The following is a 21670-nucleotide window of genomic DNA, read 5'->3' on the forward strand; positions in this document are numbered from 1 at the left end:
GTCCCCCATCGCTGCGTTCCCCAACCTGGCCCACCTTGCTGAAGTCACCTGGCCCCCATCCCACAGGGATCTGGGACCCCCAGCCAGGCTCCTACAGCTGGGCTGGACCCCAGGGGGCCCCTGCAGATATGATGTCACCAGCCCACATGTGCTGGCTCTGTGCAGCCCCTGCCCCCATAGAACTGGGTGGGCAGCTGCGGCCACTGGCCACAGCAGGGCCCCAAGTGCAAGCAGCTGGCATGGGGGCGGGGAGTGGGGGTGGTAACCTCCAAGGGCCAGCCCCTCCCCCGCCTATGCTCATCAGGGTACAGCTGGGCTCCAGTCCTGGTCTCCACTCCCCTCTCTGCTGAGTCTCAGATTCCTCCTCTGCCAAACGGGGATGACAATAGCCCCCATCTCCCAAGCCGGTGCAAGCCAAGTGCTGGACATGCACTTATTAAACAGGTCAATATTGCTGGCAATTGACTCTCTGGACAACCACGGGTGACTAGCTTTTCCCTGCTGGTCTTCTGTCTCCCCATCTGTAAAGTGGGCTTGTAATCCCCCTACCCAGCAAACCCTTCGTCCAGTTTGCCCTGAGCAACCAGCAGGCACCTGGGGCAAGTTCTCTGAGGACAGTTGTGAATGATACACCAGGCAGTGGTCTCTAGAGCCCAGGCACTGGGCTGGGACAACTAGGTCTGACCCTGTTCTGCCATGTGCTTGCTGTGTGAGGCTGGGCAAGTCACTTAACCTTTCTGTGCCTCGGTTGTCTCCTTTTGGAAAAAAGAGACAACAGTGGTACTTATCCCTCATAGGGTTGTCCAGAGTACTGAAAGACCTAATTCACAGCACAGTGCCTGGAACAGAGGCGTATTCAACAAAGGTCAGCTGTTGTCATGGTGACGACAGTGCATCCATAACAATACGCAATGCAGTTTTGCATCGTTTAAAACTCTTACATAAATGGCATCACGTGTATGTGTGTGGGTCTAATTCATTCATTTTTCACTGTTGTATAGTAGTCTGTTGTGTGATCGTACCACAACTGGATTAATTTGTTCTCCTTTTGGTGGGCATTTAAACATTTAGGTTTTTCTTTCCTCCCTCCCTCTCTTCTTTCCTTCATTCGTTCTTTCTTTCTTTCACCACCAGAGTTCTCTGCACACTGATGTACGTGTCCCCACGCACAGGAGCAGGACTCCTGCGCCACAGCCTCACACACCATCAGCTCTCACAGGTAGAGTCCATCATTCCCCCTTGTAGACCAGGGCTTCTTATCAGAATCTTCCAGCTATATATGAAACATACAGATTCCCAGGACCCACCCAGAGACTCTGATCTGTGGGGGGAGGCTGGAATCGGGGCTTTACCAAGGTTCTCAGAGGGGACCACCCCTTGGGAGCACTGCCCCAGGACACAGGGAAGTGCCCCTGCCCTGAGAAGCAGCCCGGCGGAGCAGATGGGAACAGGGCTTTGACAGCAAGTGGCCCCCGCATCCACCACCATTCGGCCTCTTGAAGGCTGACCTTGGGCCAAGGACTCCGTCTCCCTGAGCCTCGGTGTCCTCACCTGGGATCACAGGAGACGGCACGTATGGAGTGACATGACGCACACAAAGCCCATGGTCCCTGGGACGTAGTAAGTGCTCGGTAAACAGCCCTGCTGCTAGTAAAAACCACGCCCCTCTCAACATGTCTGGTGTTTTGTCCCCCAGCCCCCAATCAGCTGGGCAGCCCTAAGTAGGTCCCTTAATCTTCCAAAGTGGAAGAAAAAAGGAAAAAACACAACACAGATGCTTTTTTGTCTCAGTGACAAGCAAACATTTCCCCTGTGTGGCTCCCCTCCCCTGGCTTGGCTTTTCTCACCCACAGTTTTTTTTTTTTAAGTTAAATAACGTTGACATCCACCAAACACGAGCCAAATCAGTTTGAGGCTGAAACATACACACTGGGTCACACTTGGTGCAGGGACACGGTTCCTTCAGGGGACTTTGCTGCAAACCTCGACTAGCCAAGCAGGGACGCATGGGTCTGCAAAAAGAGGTCTAGGCTGAGCACCAGAGTTCTGGATCTGAGGTCCAATTCTGCTATAGACATGCTGAGCAAGCCCAGGCAGGGCAGACAACGTCTCTGAACCCCAATTTCTTCATATTTGTAAAGGCTGCTCTTTATCTTAGACTCCTTTATCTCAGAGATTGCCTTCTAGTTCTTCTAAGAACTTTAGAGAAGTTGCTTCCTCCCTCACCAAGCCCTTAAAAGGATAGGAAGTGGGAGCTTCTGGGATAAAAAAAATAATGAAAGAAACTTCCAAAAGTGGAAACAATTCTCAACAATAAATGTAGGCATCTTGTCTTTCTCATGATGACCCCCAGGTCATTTCCTAGAAAGGCAAGGCTGCTCGCTATACCACAAAGGAGGAAATGGAAAGAATGGAAATTCCATCTTATAAATGGTCAAGCTGAGGCCTGCAGAGCCCTCCCCATCACAACCCTCACCGCACCGGCCTGTGACCACCTGTCACCTGCGGGCCCTAAGAGGACACATCCCCAGCCATCTTATTTGCCTTTGTATCCCCAGAACCTAGCCCAGACCTGGCACAGAGCAAACCCCACTCGGACCAGATATAGGAAAAAGGTATCGGGCCTGGGGTGGACCAAACAGGACCTAGAGGTCTAGGGGTTCCAGGGCAGCCCTTCTGCACCGCCCCCGCCCCACGCCCCGGGCGCTCTCTCTCCACATTCCCAAGGCTCCTTGGGGTTTGGGGGCTGCAGCCCCGGGAGGGGTGTCAGGGGCAGGGGGGAGGTGGGAGGAAGCGGGGAGAGCGCTGCCGTGTGCCCTGTGCCTGTGGTGTAATTAGCAGCAGCCTCCCCGCCGAGGCGAGAGCAGCCAGATGGCTCCGTGTGGCGCCCAGATGAAAACGTGGAGAGGTTCGAGGGGAATTTCCTGTTTATGACATCCACTGCGCTCGAGCTCGAGGCTTCGGTGTCGGCTGTGAGGATCACACAGCCATGCAGATGATGGGGGACGGGGAGGGAGATCCACCTACCCTGCCGTGTCCCCCTGGTCCTATGAGCTCCAAGGGGGATGTATCCGCCTGGAGAGACCAAAGGGCATCTGATAGAAAGTGCAAATCCCAGGCCACACCGTCGCTGCAACCCAGCTTGGGGTCCCCTCTCCAGCTCCTCTGTGGCTCAGGGAAACTGCCCCTGCTGGACCCCTGTTCTCACTTACACACTCCTGGAGGCTTTATGGCATTTAACACACCTGTAATCACCTGTCGCTGTCTGACAGCTCCGTGAAGGGAGTGGCCAGGTTGCCCAGGTGGTTGCTGCCATGTTCCCAGCGCTTAGCACAGGTGCTGGCCCACAACAGGTGCTCGATAAATATTTGATGGCAAATCCCAGCTGTCCGTGTCCACACACGCACCCCTTCCCACCTTCGCTCACACTGTTTCCCACACCCCGCCCTGTCTCGATGCTGCTCTCCTGCCCCCAGACCCCCTTCAAGGCAGCACAGCCTCTAGCTCCTCCATGAACCCTTCCCTGACGAGTGCAGGCAGGTTACACTTCCCCTGCTCTGAGTTCCATGGAGCCGAGGTCAGCCAATTTCTCGTACATTCATTCATTCACTCGTATGACAAAGAGCCGCTGGGTTCAAGGTGGGCCGGCTGCCGCTGGGGTGAAGGACATGCTCCCCGCCCTCAGGCGGCTCAGAATCTGGGTGGTGGGCCTGCGTCCAGTCCCTCTTGCTGTGTCCCACGCTCATCCTGCTGCCCCCGTTTCTAAAGGGCCCGTCCAACCTCACTGTGTGAGCAGAGCCTCCTGGGCGGAGGCTGTCGTATGAATGAACAGCACCCCCTGCAGAACCGAGCCCACCAGAGGCTGACCCTCACCCACAGCACGCAGTCGAACCACGCTCAACAGACGTCCACCACATGCAAATACATGCTGGGCGCTTGTCTGCTGGGCCAGGGTGGGGTCTGAGCCTGCAGCAGGGATTGCCCGTCCCCCCACCCCCGCCCCACCAGCACCAGTCAGCCTGGACAGCACCTTCAACCACCAGTGGCCACTCTGACCCTGACCCACACCGTAGACCCTTATAAGGAAGCCCCAAACGGAAACCCCAAGCTGGAGCAGTTTAGGAAGAGGGGCCTGATACCAACGAAAGGGCCAAGCACAACATATGAGCGAGGGGGAGAATGCACATCCTCTGGGCCCGTGCAACAGAAACCCAGAGATGCTAACAGGTGACGCCTGTCTACACTTGAGCGCTTCCTACGCGCCACCGCACAGCTAAGCACTTCCGCGCACACCGTCACTTGAAACTCTCAACAGCCAAACCTGTAAGGCAGGCAGATCCTACTCTCATCACCCCTTTTGCAGAGCCCCAGAGAGATGAAATCCCGCTGTCCATGGTCACCCAGCCACCAGGCCAGGAATCAGATGAGCTCTGAAGACCCACCAAGGTAAAGACCCCACGAGGGGCCCCTGGGCAGTCCATGACACGCCACTGGCTTCCAAGGAGGAAGCAGCTTTTCTCCTGGATCAACAGACCCCAGCTGCAGCCCCCCACCTCTCCACTGGGCCATGCGAGGCAGTGGGCGTGCCGACTGCCCTGCGGCATCCTCGGGGCTCCATCCTCTCCCTGTCCCCTCCCCTCCCCCGGAGGCGGCTGGTTTGGCCCCGTGTGGGACCCTGGCTGGCTGCCCCCGGGAGCCAGTGCTGAAGCCAGGAGCACTCGCAGCTGTCCCAGCTACACATCAGAACCACAAACAAACACTGTTGCCTAGCAACACCACCTCGCCCCAGCATCCCTGGGCTGAATCATGGGACCAGAGCCACTAGGCACTTCTCTGGCCACCATCGCCTGTCCAACCCTTTCATTTCTCAGACGGGAAGACTGAGGCCCACAGAGGGGAAGGGTCTTGCTCAGGTTCATTCAGAGAGTTGGGGGCAAGGCTGGGACGGGACCCTAGGTCTTTTGCTACCTGATGTCACACACAGCCGGAGCCCATGTCTTCTCTCTCCTAGACAGCTTCGGCACAGTCCTGGGCACATGAGCTGCTCAATAAATCCTGCGGACTTCAATTCTGAATTCACAACTCAAATGGTCTTTTCACAAACAGCAGTCCCACAGGGTAAGAGGCACCCGATAACCATTCCCAGCCTTGGACTCAGCCATTGGCTTTCAGGGCTATACCCCAAGGAAATGACCCAGGAGATAAAGAGAAGCATTTGTGCAAAAATGTTTCAACAGCCCCATTTATTACCGCCAAAAACTGGCAAGGGAGCATCTGCCCCAAACAGAGAAAGAGCTTAGCAACGATGAGAGCTGAACGCCCTGGAATGTTATCTTGCCCTTTAAATGAAAAGCAATGACGTGGGCCAGGATGAATCTAGAAAATGGGTAAATGTGGAAAAATATCAATGATAAGGGCAGAATGGAAGATGCACTAAATTTAATTCTCTAGAAGCATCTACGAGAACACACTGGAAGGGGTCGTGGACACAGGTGGGTGGGTGGGTGGTCTAGAGTTTCATGGGTACTCAAGCTCCTACTATGTTTTCTTTCCATTAGGACTTTCTGACGCAGGAGGTCAAGGCTCCCTGAGTTCAGAATATTCTCTAGAATCTCCAGAAAGAGCAGTGGCCTGCCCGACCTTGGCCCAGAAGCCTGATATGTGTGTGTCCACGTGTTCTCATGTCTGCGTCTCTGGTGTGTCTGTGTGCATGTCCACGTGTGTTTGTATCTGTGTTTGTGTCAGTCTGCGTGGCTGTGTGTCTGTGTGTGTCTGTGTCTGTCTGTGTGCCTGTCCATGTGTATTCATGTCTATATGTGTCTGTGCATGTCTGTATATGTCTGTGCATGTCTATGTGTGTCTGTGGGTGTGTGGGTATGCACGTTAGGGCCCAGCCCGGGAAGTGGGAAGATCAGGATCCCAGTTCCCCACACCCCATGGCTTGTTTCCCCCTCAAGGCACTGGGCATAATGCCGCTCACCCCACCCACCTCCAGGATGGCCAGCCGGAGAAGAGGGCCCCGCCCCGCCCAAACAGAGATGCAGGAGGCCTCAGAGGCTCGGCCACATTGTGGTTCTCAACCCTGATTGCACCAGAGTTACCAAGGAGCTTTGAAGAAGCACCAGCGCTGGAGGTCTGTTGGTGACCCTGACCGCAGCCCTTGGCCAAGGTTGGCACAGGTTCAGGAAAGAGAGACCCCGGGCAACCCGAATAGGTTCAGGCCTTCCCCCATCCAAGGACAGAGAAGGGGGACACCACAGAAGAGGGGGCAGCTCAGCCAGGCAGAAGGAGCACAGAATCTGGAGGTAGACGAATACCCATGACTCATCAGAATAAGTTCTCAAGCTTCCAGAACGGCAGCTTTGAAGATGAGCCTTGGGGGTCCCTCGGAGAAGGAAGAGGAAGAGGTGGAGGAGGTAGAGGGGAAGGGGAGCAGACAGACAGCAAAGCCACCCCCGCACCACCACTGCTCCCTGTGTGCTTCCCATGGGTTTTTTTAAACCTGCATCTTCTGTCTGAATGGCTGTGGGACTAAGGGGAACTGTGTGTCTGGCAGAAAAGGGAGCTTTGTTCTACGTGGGGAAGTTGTCAGATGCCACAGCAAGGCCCAAAGAACCACGGGGACCCAGAGCCCACAAATGAAGTGTCAATACAATCAAAGGTCTATGAGGTTATTCACAATCGCCAGCAAGTGGAAACAGCGCAAGTGTCCATCAGCTGGTGAATAAATCGACAAAAGGTGCTCTATCCAGGCAACGGAATATTATTCGGCCATAAAGAGGACCAAAGTCCTGACACCTGCTACAACATGCAAGAACCTCAAAAACATGATGCCAAGTGAAAGCAGCCAGACACAAAAAGCCACATAGCACATGATTCCATTTACATGAGACGTCCCGAAGAGATCAATCCAAAGACAGAAAGCAGATGAGTGGTTGCCGGGGGCCGGGCTGGGGTCGGGCAGGGATGGGAAGTGGCTGCCAGTGAGTGTGGGGGTTTTTTTGTGGAGGAGGGTGCTGGAAATGTTCTAAAGTTAATTGTGGTGATGGTTGCACAACTCAGAATTTACTAAAAAACACAGAATGGGAAAGCATGTGATTTATATCTCAATAAAGCTTTTCCATTGAAAAAAGCTGGTGAGAATTAAATAACAGATAGGATGATGATAATTTTTGAAAGCTGGAAATGATGCTTTAGTTTACAGCAGCAGCAGGAAAATGCTATCAAAGGGAATGATTTTCCACTACTGACAACGTCCTAAGCATCGCACATCCATCACTGTATCTCGAGAACAGGGTTTAAACCTTGTCCGCTTTACAGATGGAGAAACGGTCCAAGAGGAACCAGTGGCCACCTGAGGCCACACGACTAATACAGAACCAGCCGGGATCTGCACTCAGGTCTGATGAACTCCAGGGTCTGAGCCCTTCACCCCAGCCCCACCCTCCAGGCATATTTTCCCACCTCATGTAGGTGAACTCCTGGAATCGCATAAATCTCAAGAGAAAGCCGTAAGCCAGCACGAAGTGAAGGGGGCCAGGGGAGAAGGAACAGAACAAAACTCCAGCATTGCAAAAGCAGCTCTCACAGATTTATGGCTCCCGGCTGATCTATTAACGCATCACAACAAGGAGGGGTGAACAAATGGGAAATGCGGTATGCCATTTCAGTAACAAACCATAAATAAACAAGCACCCGCCAGGCGGCTGCCCAGCCAAGGAGCCAGGACCAGGCTTTCTGCGGAGAGATGCAGGCTCCCCACACGACCACTCCCACCCTCACCTACGACCTGGGTTGCAGAGACACCAAAGGGCGCGCGGATGGGGGCAGCGGAGCGCCAGCCCAGCCCCAGGACCCCAGCCGCGTTCAGGTGTGCAGGCTCCAAGGACGGGAGGGCGCACCAAACAGATGTCCTGAGCGGTAGAGACCCATGTGTGGGGGTCAGGAGTGGGAGTTGGCACTGCAGGCTGCTCCGAGACCGCCTCCATCTGGAACTTCTCAAAGGCCCCGCCAGGGCTGATGTCACCGGCCAGAGCTGCCCCCTCGCCACAGTCCCACTCCTCGAGGGTCAAGGGTCCCAGGAGTTTGAGGCCTTCTTGTCTGGAACCACCCCCCCCCCGACACCCCTGCCTGGGGAGGTACAGCCAGGCTTTGAAGGATGCCCAAGCCACCACCTCCCTCTCCGCCCACTCTCAGGATCCCTGAAATCCCGGCTGCCAGACACCTGGCCCGCGGAGTAGGCAAGGGCGGAGCACGTGTCTCGTTCAGGAGGCTGTCTCGACCGTGGCATTACTCTTTCCTAGCCGAGTGACCACGAGCTGCTCAGCCCACCTCGCCGAGCCTCAGTTCCGCTCAGAAAACTGAGTTCCGCTCAGTTCTGCTCTGCTGGGCAGACTGAAGGCGATCCTGCACGTGGCGCCCCTCGGCCGTGCGTGAAGCACCGGGTGCGTGTTATGTCAGAGGCCTTCCCCCTCTGAAGGGCGTCCATGCTCCCTTAGAGGCCAGCGGCCAAAAGTGCTGTGTGTGTCATCGGACTGCATGCCCCTGGGGGTGTCCACAGGGTCCCACACACTGGCCGGGTCACTGGGCACCTGGAGGTCAGTTTCCTCAAACCCCAAGCTCTGTCCATCCCCAGACCCAAGGCCCCGCGATTGGGGTTACCTGTCGGTGACGGGTGGCACAGGGAGGGAGTCCTTGGCCCAGGTGACCAGTGGGGGCGGAGAGCCCTGGGCCTCGCAGTCCAGGGTCACCTCATCACTGGCCTTGGCTGTGACCCTCAGAGGCTTGTCTGCGTCACGTGACCCATTCACAAGGATCCTGGGCTTGGCTGTTGGGAGAATCATGCAGGAAGTGTGAGCAGAGCAGGAAGCCAGGGGTTGCGGCCCAGAGGGGCCCAGCGCGGCTCCCCCAGGAAGCTCAGGTGGTACTGCTACCCCAGAGATGCAGAAGGTGGGTGGGCTCTATTATAATGGCAGAGTGTAGGTTTCAGGGTGGGCTCAGATCCCATGGTTTCCCCCAGTCATACCCCATCCTACCTGTCTACCCCATCCTCCTGCTGGAAGCTCGTCTTGCTTTGATGACCCTGACATGGTCCCTCCTGCCCCAGTGTCCTCCTTTTGCTTCTCTCCATCCTGCTTCCCTTCCCTGGGGACATTCTGGCAGGTTCTGTCCTCCCTCTCTTCTCTCTCCCTTCTCGCCCTTGATTATCCCATTTATTCTCAGGAATAAATGGGATTAACCAACAGATGATGCCCAGTTTCCCTCTGTGCCAAGGGCCCCAGGGAAACACTAGTTCCAAACAGTTCAACACACAGTTAATTATTTAATCACAGTTGTGATGGGCACTAAGAAAGGGACATTCCAGAGAGTTCACAGCAAAGTGATTTGACACAGCCTCAGAGGTCAGAGAGAACTGAGATCTGACTGACGGGAGAAGTAGGCTGGACCAGGTAAGGGAAGGGCATTCCAACAGAAGGAACTGCACGTGCAAAGGCCCTGAGGCAGGATGGATCATTTAAGAAACTGAAAGGAGGCCAAAAGGTCTGGGCACAAAGAGCTGGGGAGAAAGGTGGGCGAAGGGGCTGCCAAGATGGGAGGGGGTCCAGTGTAGGGCCTTGTGTCTTTCCAAGGCTTGTTAATGTGACGCTTTCCCCCCCATCCGGTGACAAAGGGCTGAGTTGGAACCACTCTTAGAGCATGCCCACACTACGGGGGACAGTGCTCTGGAGGACAGCTTTGGTGTACATGCCCTTCAGACGTGAGGAATCTAGAGGCAGGGTTGACGAGATGCAAGGAAGATGCAGGTGAGGTCAAATTGTCCATGCCCCTGCCTCGAAGCCTGCCAAGCCCCTCTCCCAGGACAGGGGCGGACATCACTCACTGTTGACAGAAAGCTGCATCTCCTGGCTGGAGAAGCCCACGGCGTTGGTGGCTGTGCAGACATAGGCCCCTGCATCTTGGGCAGATGGCCGGGTGATGACCAGGGTACCATCCTTGCTCACATTGTAGTGGGGATCCCTGGAGGCCAGGGCATTGGTTTCCTGTGGTAGAGTCACAGGTGACATCAGCAGAGCCCACACCCCACGGCGATTTGCATCATTCCTCTCCCCATGATGCACTGGGCCTACCTCTCTGGTTACCTTTATGGTAACAGGCTTCACCTACCTTGGTCCAGGTGACGGTAGGGGTGGGCACTCCTGAGGCTACACAGGGGAGAGAGGCTGGAACGCCTTCATTGGTGATATGGTGGGTGGCAGTGGGCTGGATTCTAGGTGGCACTTTTAAAAACAAACCAATTTCATAAACTGAAGTTCACAGCAGCATTATTCACAACAGCCAAAAGGTGGAAACAATCCGAACAGAGGGTGATGGATAAACAGAATGTGATGTGTACATATGGAATATTTTTCAGCCTTAAAAAGGAATAAACATGTGATATGTGTTACACCATGGAGGAACCTTGAAAATATTATGCTAAGCGAAATAAGCCAGACACAGAAGGACAAATACTGTATGATTCCACTTATATGAGATACTTAGAATAGGCAAATTCATAGAGACAGGAAGCAGAATGGTGCTGGCCAGTGGCTAGGGGAGGGGGAAATGGGGAATTGGTGGGTACAGAGTTTCAGTTTGGGAAGGTGAAAAAGTTCTGGAGATGGATGGTGGTGATGGTTGTGAAACTGTAACCCATAGGGTTAAAAAAACCCATCCTGAAACTGTGTTAACAGAAATTCTTGGCTTGTCTTACAGCTTGCTAAAAACCCCTCTGCTTGAGCCCGCCTTCACTGAGCAAGCTCGCTTAATTGTTTCGTTGCAAACTGCAGACCCTCCAAGCTTCATGTAGCCTAAACAATAAGATGTTTGCCTGAGTTGTTTTCCAGGAACTTGGAGTCAGCTGTGTCTAGTTTGAGCTCAAGCCAGCTAAGACTGGTTGGGACCACAGACCCTAAAACTGGGCCTGCACAGGTATCTGGTGAATGACCTTTTGACACCAGAGGGCCAAAAACCCCACCGTCAGATCATGCTAGGCGCCTCCATTTTTGAACATGCATCCCATGAAGAAGCATGTAACCCAGATACACCTGCACAGGACACTGACTACCTCACCTTTTCCCTACCTGCAATCACCTTTCCCCACGCCTAAGACCACCCTGCTTCCTTATCCCATAAATATTCCAAGCCCCTGGCCTTTGGGGAGGTGGACCTGAGGCTTGTTCTCCTGTCTCCTCGCTTGGCTGCCTTGTGAATACATCCTTTCTCCACTGCAAGCCTTTTGGCTTGCTGTGCATTGGGCAAATGAACCTGGTGGCACAACAATGTGAATGCCACTTATGCCACTTAATTTATGCCACTAAACTGTAGGCTTTAAAATGGTTAAAATGGTAAGTTTTATATTATGTATATTTTATCATGATTTTTAAAATTTTTTTATTTTTTGGCCGTGCCACGTGGCACGTGGGATCTTAGTTCCCCGACCAGGGATCGAACCCGTGCCCCCTGCAGTGGAAGCACAGAGTCTTAACCACTGGACTGCCAGGGAAGTCCCTATTTTATCATGATTTAAAAAAAAAAAAAACAATTTTAACAGAAGAAGACAGCCACCACTGCTGTAAATTCATGCCCCCCCCACATAGGGCAGCCTGTTTTAGGAACCAGCTGTGCCGTTTCTTAACTGTGGGACTTTGCATAAACCACTTAATCTTTTGGTACCCGTATTCCTTGATCAGCTAAAAAGCTAAATTAACCCTAATTCCCTGCTCACTCTCTGGGAATGGACGGATGAGAAACGGCAGAAAATAGTGTTCACAGGACACAGTGAACTTGAAAACAAGTGCAAAATCCGTCCTGGGCACCATCCAGATCTGCAGGCATTAAAAGAGGGCGGGAGGGGGGGACGTCTCCAAGAGGAGCAGGGGAGGGGGAAACGGGCATGGAAAAATCAGAACCAGGAGAGAAAGTCAGAAGCCAAGGGCTCTGACAGTAACACTCAGTTACTTTAGGGCGGGAAATGCCCTTCTGGATTTTCCCAGGTGGCCAAAGCCAGCAAGTCAATTAGCATTTGTTGAATGGAAATGAAATTAGCCAAGAGAGACGGGCTTGATCGCCACCGCACAGAGAAGGCTGTGCGGCAGGGTGGGAAGTTAGGGGGTGAGGCTTTCTACAGAGACAGCCTTTGCTGATCCTGTGACTTTGTGAGTTACCTCCATCTCGGAACCTCAGCTTCCTTAATTTCAAAGAAGCGTGGCGTCTTTTAAACCCACCTCTTGGAGCAGTTAGGAAAATTAAGTGAAACCTGCACACAGCCTCTCAGAGGTCTGGCACGTGACACATGCCCAACCTTTGATCACTCTTATTAATTGGAATTATGAGGAGACAGGACAGCTGGTTTCTAAACCCAGGCTCCTTCTGAACCTCAGTTCTCCTCTACAAAATGGGGAATGATGAGTTCGTCCCGCTCATCCCTCGGGGTTTTAATAAAACAAGTGAAACAAACAAACAAAAAGAGGATATTAACATATGCGGTAAATGACAAAACATAACCAGATTTAGTTTAAACTTCTTGTTTTACGTTAAAAAGAACGGTGGTACCCGGCTGGGTGGGTGAAGGGAAACAGGGACTCTCCAACGCTGTGGGTGGGAAAGTAATTGGGCAAAATACACAAAAAGCCCTAAAACTGTGCAATCTCTGTGAGTCAAAACTCAATTCCACAACAATAGTTTATCCTAGGGAAAGAATTGGTCACATGGGCAACGGTGGGGCATGAGGATGTTTATCCCCAGGTGTTCACGCTGGTGAGAAACAGGACACGAGGGGACAGGTTAGGTACTCCTGGCTCATCCAAACAGGGGACATGCGGTCTTAAACCACTGCTTCTGAGTATTACTGACAGAAAAGACTCATAAAATATTGTCACAAGAAACACTCAGGTTGCAAGACAGAAATATTACCTGGTTCCAGTTGGTTTCTAAATATTTCTATGTATGTGTACACAAAGGATATATACCTAATTTATATAAAGGATATATATCATGCAAAAATAATTTATATACAACATATCTAAAGAATATATATAATGTATATATATTATATATATATACAGTGTGTGTATATGTACATGTGCAAACTCATGTGTGTATAAAGTATGAAAGATACACACCAAAATGTAAAATTATTCTGGTTCTTCTTAGCTACTGGCATTAAGGGAGGTTTCTTTTTGTTTGTTTGGTTTTGTTTTTGGGTTTTTTGGGGTTTTTTTTGGGGGGGGGTGGTTTGTCCAATCTCTAAATTTCCTACAGTGAATATGTACTATTTGTGCAATTTGTCTAAACGAAGATGTTCAAGATCAAGCTCCCCCCAGGGGCCTTCCCCCGTCGCATCATGTCCTCCACCACCCCAGGACTCACCCTGGACAACCAGCTCCACGTCCCTGTGCTGAGAGCCGGCCGAGTTGCTGACCAAACAGGTGTACCTCCCTGCGTCCTCCAACAGCGCCTGGTCAAGGTGGAGGCTGCCATCCGCTCGGACGGAATGCTGGCTGCCCGGTGGGAGCTGGTGAGGGCGAGGAAGCACCAGCTTGGGCCGAGGGCCCCGCTCAGAGTCAGCCAAGAGACAGCACTCCAGAAACCTCACTGCCCACCAGGCCAGCAGGGAGCAGCCTGGACAGAGAGGCCAGGGGTTTGGAGAGGGTGGGGGAATCTGGGGGGGCTTGATGCTCCTTCCCCTTCCCTGATATTCATCCACCTCCCCCCCCACAGACCCTCAGGGCCAGGTGGGCCTGACCCCCGGCCCCCCGCTGACCCCACCCTCCAAGGGCCAACTGGTCCAGGGCAAGACACCTGACCCAAGGGGGCTGATGGGAGCCTCTCCCAGGAGTGCAGGGCTGGAGCCAGAGCCTTTACTGAGTCGGGGCTGAAGCTCCAAGGCCCTTCCACACCGAGGCCACAGAGAGGAGGGACAGCCCCTCTGTGCGGAGAGAAAAGAGCCGTGCAGAGCGGAGCAGAGGTGTGGCCGCATCAGGTGTGGTCCCAGAGGGAGAAGCAGAGGAAGCAACTCCTGGCGGCTGCCCAGGTCTGTCCCCATCAGGACCGGGGTGGGGCAGGTGGCGCTGGTCCAGAATGGGGCCTGGGGCAACCTCTATAAAGATGTCCAGGGACTTCCCTGGTGGCGCAGCGGTTAAGAATCCGCCTGCCAATGCAGGGGTATGGGTTCGAGCCCTGGTCCGGGAAGATCCCACATGCCGCGGAGCAACTAAGCCCGTGCGCCACAACTACTGAGCCCGCGTGCCACAACTACTGAAGCCCACACGCCTAGAGCCTGTGCTCTGCCACATGAGAAGCCCGCGCACCGCAACGAAGAGTAGCCCCCGCTCGCCGCAACTAGAGAAAGCCCATGAGCAGCAACGAAGACCTAACGCAGCCAAAAATAAATAAATAAATTTATTTAAAAAAAAAAAAAAAAAAAGATGTCCAGCCAGTCCATCGTTGGTGAGGGGCCCGAGCCCGCTTCCACCAGGCCTGAGCCCGCTTTCAGCCTCCCTGTCTGTGTCCCTGTCCCGTGACCAGATTGCACATTCTGCACGCCGGTTCCGGGAGAGGCTCCTTTCAGGCTGAGTGAGCTTGAGGGGGGGCTCTGCTCCTCGCACTCGGCAGCTGGGGGGGCGCAGGTCCACCCAGCGTCCCCGCTGAACTAAACAAGCTCTGCGTCTAGAGCCACTTCCTATCCTGGTGTGGACGAGGCCCAGGGCCACCCCTCCCCGCATGCCCATCGGATTCTACTGAGGAAGGCTCCTCACCGCCCCAGCCTACGCGCCCAGGCAGGGTCCTCCTCGGGGTCACATCTAATTACACCGGCTGCGGAAGGAGTCACCCACTCGAGCAGCCTCGGCAAAGTCTCCCTGCTCCGGGAGCTGGACCCTGTCTGCACTGCATCAGACACTGGAACAACGGGGCCGGGACCAGGGCAGCCATCTGGTCACACAGTCACTGCCTCTCTGGGTGTCCAGCGTCTGCTGTCTGCTGGGGCGAGGGCACCTCTTTTATAGCTTCCAGGGCACAAGGACCGCGGGATGTCTGAGGATAGGCCAGAAGGATGGAGGAAAAGGGAGAGGCAAAGAAGGAGTGAATGGCAGACAGGAAATAGAGGGGAATAAAGAAAACCAAATGGATGGGAATGGACGAAGCAGCCCCTGTGCACCCAGCAGTGTGCCAGGCAGCCGGGGCAGATGTTCAGCCGCTCGGGTCACGTCTCTGCCCTGGAATCATCCGAACGGGGATGACGAATGCATTGCGTCTGTGCCCCCGCCCACAGCACTAATGCACAAGCTCCTCCGGCCAAGGACTCTAGAGGATGAAGGATGCTATCAGTGCGTTATCAGAGAAGGTTCTGGAAAGAAGCAGGAAGGAAGAGGACGTTCCAAAACAGGGGAACCGCAAAGCAGAGACCGAGGTGTGAACGTGACAGCGCGCTCGTCCCCTGCACCCAGAGGGGCCCTGCACTCACGGGCCGGCCGGCCTTGAGCCAGCGCCTCTCGGGGCGGGGCCTCCCAGCCAGGATGATGCAGGGCAGGGACACGGGCTGCCTCTCCAGCACCCGGACGGTGGAGGCGCTGCTGGCGATCTGTGGAGGTGCTATAGGGAGAGGAGACAGTGTGGGTACACGAGACTCCTGTGGGTGGGCGTCCGGGGGACAGAGGGCCCCACTCCCCACTGTCTCCTCCCCAGGGAACCAGGGGAAGCATCAGGACTGGGGACCCTAAAGGGTCAAAGGGCGCACTTCTTGGGGCACACTGCCCAGGAAGTAGGGGTCCAGATGCTCCTCCTGGAGAACCTGGCTGTGGACACACCTGTCCCAAAGGATGGGCAGTCATGGGGGGGGTGTCTCTGGGGGTGCCTGGTGTCCCCCCCAAACCCTCCTCTCCAGATCCACCAGCGAACCATGTCCAGTCACAAGGAGGTGGGCCTCTGCCTGGACCTTCCCGAAGACGTTTTGAGCTTCACAGACATACGGGGCCTGGTCTTCGGGAATCACACCTGAGGGGCAGGAAAGAGGCAGGCCTGACTGTCAGAGCACATCACGGCTCCAGCCCCCACAGGCTCCAGCTCCCCAGGTGCAGACGCGCCCTTGTCACAGTCTGGCCCTGCGGAGGTTAGGTAGGAGGACTGGGATGGCAGGGAGGAGAGGGATGGGGGATACAGCCAGGCCTTGGAAGGGTGAGAAGGCCTCAGCTTGTTCATGTGTAGCATGGGGATAATTTATCAATAACTGCACCCTGTAGTGTGATTGGGAGGGGTCAATAGATAATGCAAATACAGTGCTCAGCATCCGGCCTGGCACACAGTAAATAGAAGCAGTAGTAGTGACGATGATGATGATGGTGATAATGATGGTGGTGATGGTGAGGATGGTGAGGATGGTGATGATGATGGTGGTGATGGTGATGATGATGGTGATAATGATGGTGGTGATGGTGAGGATGGTGAGGATGGTGAGGATGATGGTGGTGATGGTGATGATGATGGTGATAATGATGGTGGTGATGGTGAGGATGGTGATGATGATGGTGGTGATGGTGATGATGATGGTGATAATGATGGTGGTGATGGTGAGGATGGTGAGGATGGTGAGGATGATGGTGGTGATGGTGATGATGATGGTGATAATGATGGTGGTGATGGTGAGGATGGTGATGATGGTGATGATGATGGTGGTGATGGTGAGGATGGTGATGATGGTGATGATGGTGGTGGTGGTGATGATGGTGATGATGGTGGTGGTGATGGTGAGGATGGTGATGATGGTGGTGGTGGTGGTGATGGTGAGGATGGTGATGATGGTGATGATGATGGTGGTGATGGTGAGGATGGTGATGATGGTGGTGGTGGTGGTGAGGATGGTGATGATGATGATGATGGTTACCACATATGACACTTAATATGCGTCAGGAACTGTGCTAAGGGATTTACGTGTATTATTCACGCAATAGCTCCTTAAGGTGGCCTGTTATTAAACCCAGGTGGTAGGTATTGTCATTATCACTATTGTGACCAGTTCAGAGTAGTGGGATGACGTGACCAGAGTCACCCAACTGAAATATGACCCTGCAACAGCCTGACCTATGGTCAGCACTGGGGGTCAGGGCCCTGCTCCCGGCCACCCAGTCTGGGGGCTGAGGGTGTCGGAAGCCATTCTGTCTCCCCTGCCCACCCTCCCTCAGCCCCAATCTCTTACTTTCAAAGAACAGCACTCCTGAATCGGGCCGCCCACTCCTGCTGCCCTGCCCTGGCCCCAGCGGCTGGCCATCTCCACGGCGCCAGGTGACCATAGGGGGTGGGTGGCCCGTGGCCCGGCACGCCAGGAGGGCGCTCCTCCCCAGTTCCACGGTGACATCCTGGGGCAGCTCGGTCAGCTGGGGCGCATCTGCAGGGAGGTGAGCAGTCAGCCTCGCCCAGCAGCTGGACCCGCCCAGCCCCCAGGGCACTGCCTCCCCTCCCATCGCTGGGGGTTTTTCCCTCTTCCAGCCGCGCCCTCATGAACCTGACTCATATCCAGGACTCCCGGGGCCAACTTGAGTTTGGCAGGGTCCACCCTGAAGAGCTCCTGAGAATGATGAGGCAGAGCAAGTGCCCTTTGGCAGGGTGAAGTCCTCATACCCTACATGGGGTCTCAGGGACCCCGCTTTGCCCAGCCATACAGGGGAGCAACATTCCTGTTTCTGCTGGTTACACCGCCTGGGAAGCCCACCTCAGAGGGGCTGCAAGTCACCCTCAGCCACAGGAGCCCCACCAGCTCTGAGCGTCACCTCCCTTGCCCTCTTCCTGGGCCATGGGAGCTTCCTTTCACGGGTCTCCTAGACTCCGGCAACCATTTCCCAAAGAGCCAACTTCGTGGGGAGATTCTAGCTCATCTTTACCTTGCTTCATCCTTCTCTGCTGTTGAACGTTTTGTAATAAGCACATAAATCTCTACTACAAAATCAAAACAAGCCTATTAATAACTTGACCTTATACTTTATGGTCCAAATGGGACACTTAAGAGTGAAAAGAGCCATATTAATAATTACACCAGGATAATAGATGCAAACAAGGGCAGCCCTGCTCACCTGAGTTATAAAACATCCAAGCAACACACGAGGATTTATTTCCTTAACTTTTGCTCCACACACTCTAAATCCCATGCCCTTCCACAAGGTAACCACTGTTAATGGTTTGTAGTGTTTCTTCCAAACTTTTTTTCTAAGCATTGTCTTACTTTTATGATTGGGGGTGGCGGGGTGGGCATGGAAATAAGTTATTTCCCAAAACAGAAGCTCATGATCCTTTCCACCTTTCTGCGGCCAGAAGCAGGTCCAACGCCAGACAGGTCCAGGCCCTGTTCCCTGCAGCTTCTGGGCACTGTCATCAGGTCCCTGTCCCCAGACCCACAACCAGGAAGGTCCTCGGCCTCTTTTGAACCCATGGCGTCCAGCATTGTGGAAAAACCTCCACCTCTTTTGTTCTTGCTGTCTCTCTCCAGAAATCTCCCCCATCCATCCAAATCATGACATCAAATTTCCCTCTTGGCCTCAGGGAGTAGGGAAGTTCCAAGGAGATAGAAGCACAACTTGGAAAATCACTGCAAGGAGGAAGACAGTCTTGGACCCAACCTCAGACACCACCCGCACGTTGCTTTTCTTCCTCATTTGGGGCCTGGCAGCTGCCTCGGCTCAGAATCCAAGAAAGTCTTCCATCCAGGTGCCTCAGATGGCGTCACGGGTCCTGCAGAGCCTTGGCCCCGGGGGCAGAGCTTTGCTATTCCCCTCTTCCCATCCTGAGCAGAGCCGTGGCTCAGCTCCAGGGCCAGGTACCCCCAGAGCCTGCCTGCCCGGCTCTGCCCAGCCCACGGCAGGGCACAGCTCAAACCTCCCTCCTCCAGGCAGGCCTCGTCCTGAATTCCTCCCCTGAGAGAGGACAGCTGACTTATAATAGTAAGCAAATAACATGTACAAAGGGTAGCATTTGGAAAACCTACTAAGTGACAGGCATGGTGATGGTGCTTTTAGAGTTTATTCGTGGCCTCAATAAACTGATGAAGTGGGTATTATCACAACCCCATTTTACAGATGGGGAAACTGAGGATCAGAGAGATTAAGGAACCTGCCCCAGGTGCAGCTCAAAGTCAGTGGCAGAGCTGGGATCAGAGCCCAGGTCTGGCTGCTGCTAAGACCCAGGCTCTCAGCCACCGCATCCCCGTACCCCCAGTACTCAGGGGTAACCTGGCATCTCTTCCGTCTTCTTTCAGAGGTGAATCCCGACTCACATCCTGCCCAGAAAACTGTGACTCCGTCTCCTGTGCAGCCATCCCCCTGCTCCTCATTGAAGTCCCCCAAATAAGGCGGGACCTCAGAACCCTGTACACCAAAGCTGCAGGTCCTCTGGTCTCCTCATTGTGCAGATGGGAGACTGAAGCCCGAGGGAGGGGCGGGGCAGGGGCAGGGGCAGGGCGGGGGCGGGGCCCACCCTGATCCTGCAGCCTGTCAGGTGTGGGGATGGGTTCCCAGCCCCATGCCCTTTCCAGGGTCCCATAGCGAGGCTCAGCCACCTCTGCTTTCAGGCTCGAAGACCCCTCCTCACAGACTCTCAGGGGCCCTTCGGCAGGGAGGGATCGTGAGCTGGCTCCACAGCCACCAGATTTCCCCACGGACAGCCCTTTCTGCCTTGACCTTGTGCATGTTTCCGGGTCAGGAGCTGCGAGTGCCCAGAGACAGCTAGACATCACAGCAGCTGCCGCGCTCCCTGGAGAGGCCCAGGTCTCATCACCTGACAGCTGCAGCGCTTTTGCGGGGACGCAGCTCTGTGCGGGGGAACCGGGAACACCACAGAAGACAGAACAGCCCCACCAAGGATGCCAGCCACCAGGCTGGGAGGGGGCAGGACAGGAGTGTGTGGCCAAAGCTGAGACTTCCTTTAACAGCACTGCTGGGCCACTCCCTTCACCCCCAGGGACTTCCCAGCGAAGTGAAATTGACAGAGGTGATCCCTTCCTCTTACTTGGGCCCCAGGGCAAGGGACACCAGCCTGAAGGCCTGAAGCCTGGGCAGGGCCCCCCTGCTGCCCCTGCCCCACTGGACACCCGTGGATGAACCCCTTCACCACTCTGAGCCTCAGTTCCCCATCCAGAAAGAGGTAACTATTTTTACCCTGATTCCAGTACCTTAAAGTTCCAGGACTCTTTATCATTGTCTGGAGACCCTGTAGCCCCCCAGCCTCCTCCACCATCCCCCCAGTTCCCGTGGCTCAGAGCCCTGGGGCAGAGCTGGTGGGGGTGCACCAGCTCAGGAAGGAGAGCTCCAATCAGTCCTGACTCAGCTCGGTCAGAAGAGGGAGGGGGTCTCAGGCCCAAAGACTGTCTAGACAGGCAGGGTGGCCACGGGAGAGGCTGGCCTCAGCCCCTGCCCGGCACTTAGAGGGAATTCCAGGGCATCTGTGAATGAGACAATGCTGGGGATGGCCTCCGAATCCGCCTCCCGGGAAGACTCCTTTCCCCATAGAAAGATCGTTCAGTCGAGCCTGGAGCCACAGCCCCATTGGCCAGGGCTGCAGGATGACTTTCCTCCCTAAAAAAATATTTTAAATGATATTTTATGACTGTTTATAAAGACAAACACAATCCGGACTCGTTTTTAATCTATTTATTATTCTTCACTTTTTTCTTCTGATGGCAATAAAATCAGAGCCCTGTCCAGCAGCCCTAAAAGTATCACGGGCCCTGGGCCCTCGCCTGTTGTGCCCGATAGAGAAGCCACCCAGATACTGACCACACTGGCCACAGAGCCCAGCTCTGCTTCTCTCCTGCTCCCCCAGGCTGGCCAGAGGGTCTTTGCTCCCGCAAAAGCACACCCCCTGCTCCCCTGCTCACTCACGCAGCAATCAGGGGCTTCCGAGTTGGGAATAAGAAGCAGAGACTAAAATGAGAGGATAGAAAGAGGGCTGAGTGAACAGCCATTTAGAGAGAAATCCAGCAGGGCAAAGGGAACTTAGCTCAGGGCAGTGTTAAAGTAATAGAAAGAGTGGGACTTCCCTGGCGGTCCAGTGGTTAAGACTCAGTCTGTACTTCCACTGAAGGGGGCACGGGTTCGATCCCCGGTCAGGGAACTAAGATCCCGAATGCCGAGTGGCGTGGCCAAAAAAAAAAAAAAAAAAAAAAGTAATAGAAAGAGCACTGAGCTCCAGGAGCAGGTGCCAACCATGGAGACCAGTCACCAGCTGTGTGATAATCACTCCGCCTCACTCTGCCTCGCCAGGCCCTTGTCAGCCTGGTCCAGCCCACGGGCCGTGTATTGATTATGCATTCTATTCAAGCCCTGAGTGAAGCACATTATCTCATTAAATCTCTCAAGGACCTTGTGAACAGCCTCTATCAGTATCATCCCCATTTTACAGATGATGAAAGTGAGGCTCAGAAAGGTAAATAACTTGGCCAAACAAACAGCAGGACCAGGACATTGATCCAGGACTCTTATCAGCCAAATGCCAGGTCCAGAGGGGATGCAAAATCACCTCGCAGGCTTGGTACACAAATACAGGCACCTGCTGGCAGTACAGGAGGAGGCTGCCGTCCTCCCTGTGCCCCAAATACCACCAGGAAGCCAGTTCCCAGCTGAACAGCAGGACGTGGGCACAGTGCCCACCC

General features: G+C 54.4%; 1 protein-coding gene across 1 annotated transcript in view; it reads right to left on the reverse strand.

Annotated features, from left to right (window-relative positions):
* Positions 1-21670, reverse strand: part of HMCN2 (hemicentin 2) — a 151174-nt gene that overhangs the window by 83941 nt on the left and 45563 nt on the right. Inside the window, exons 16-22 of the mRNA XM_068552870.1 lie at positions 17231-17419; positions 15937-16032; positions 15503-15630; positions 13408-13552; positions 10165-10277; positions 9881-10040; positions 8662-8827 (exon numbers count right to left, since the gene is read on the reverse strand). Coding sequence (XP_068408971.1) covers positions 8662-8827; positions 9881-10040; positions 10165-10277; positions 13408-13552; positions 15503-15630; positions 15937-16032; positions 17231-17419 — 997 coding nt within the window. The remainder of the gene's footprint in view (positions 1-8661; positions 8828-9880; positions 10041-10164; positions 10278-13407; positions 13553-15502; positions 15631-15936; positions 16033-17230; positions 17420-21670) is intronic.

Source organism: Eschrichtius robustus, chromosome 10, assembly GCF_028021215.1.
Source record: "Eschrichtius robustus isolate mEscRob2 chromosome 10, mEscRob2.pri, whole genome shotgun sequence".
Taxonomy (NCBI): Eukaryota; Metazoa; Chordata; class Mammalia; order Artiodactyla; family Eschrichtiidae; genus Eschrichtius; species Eschrichtius robustus.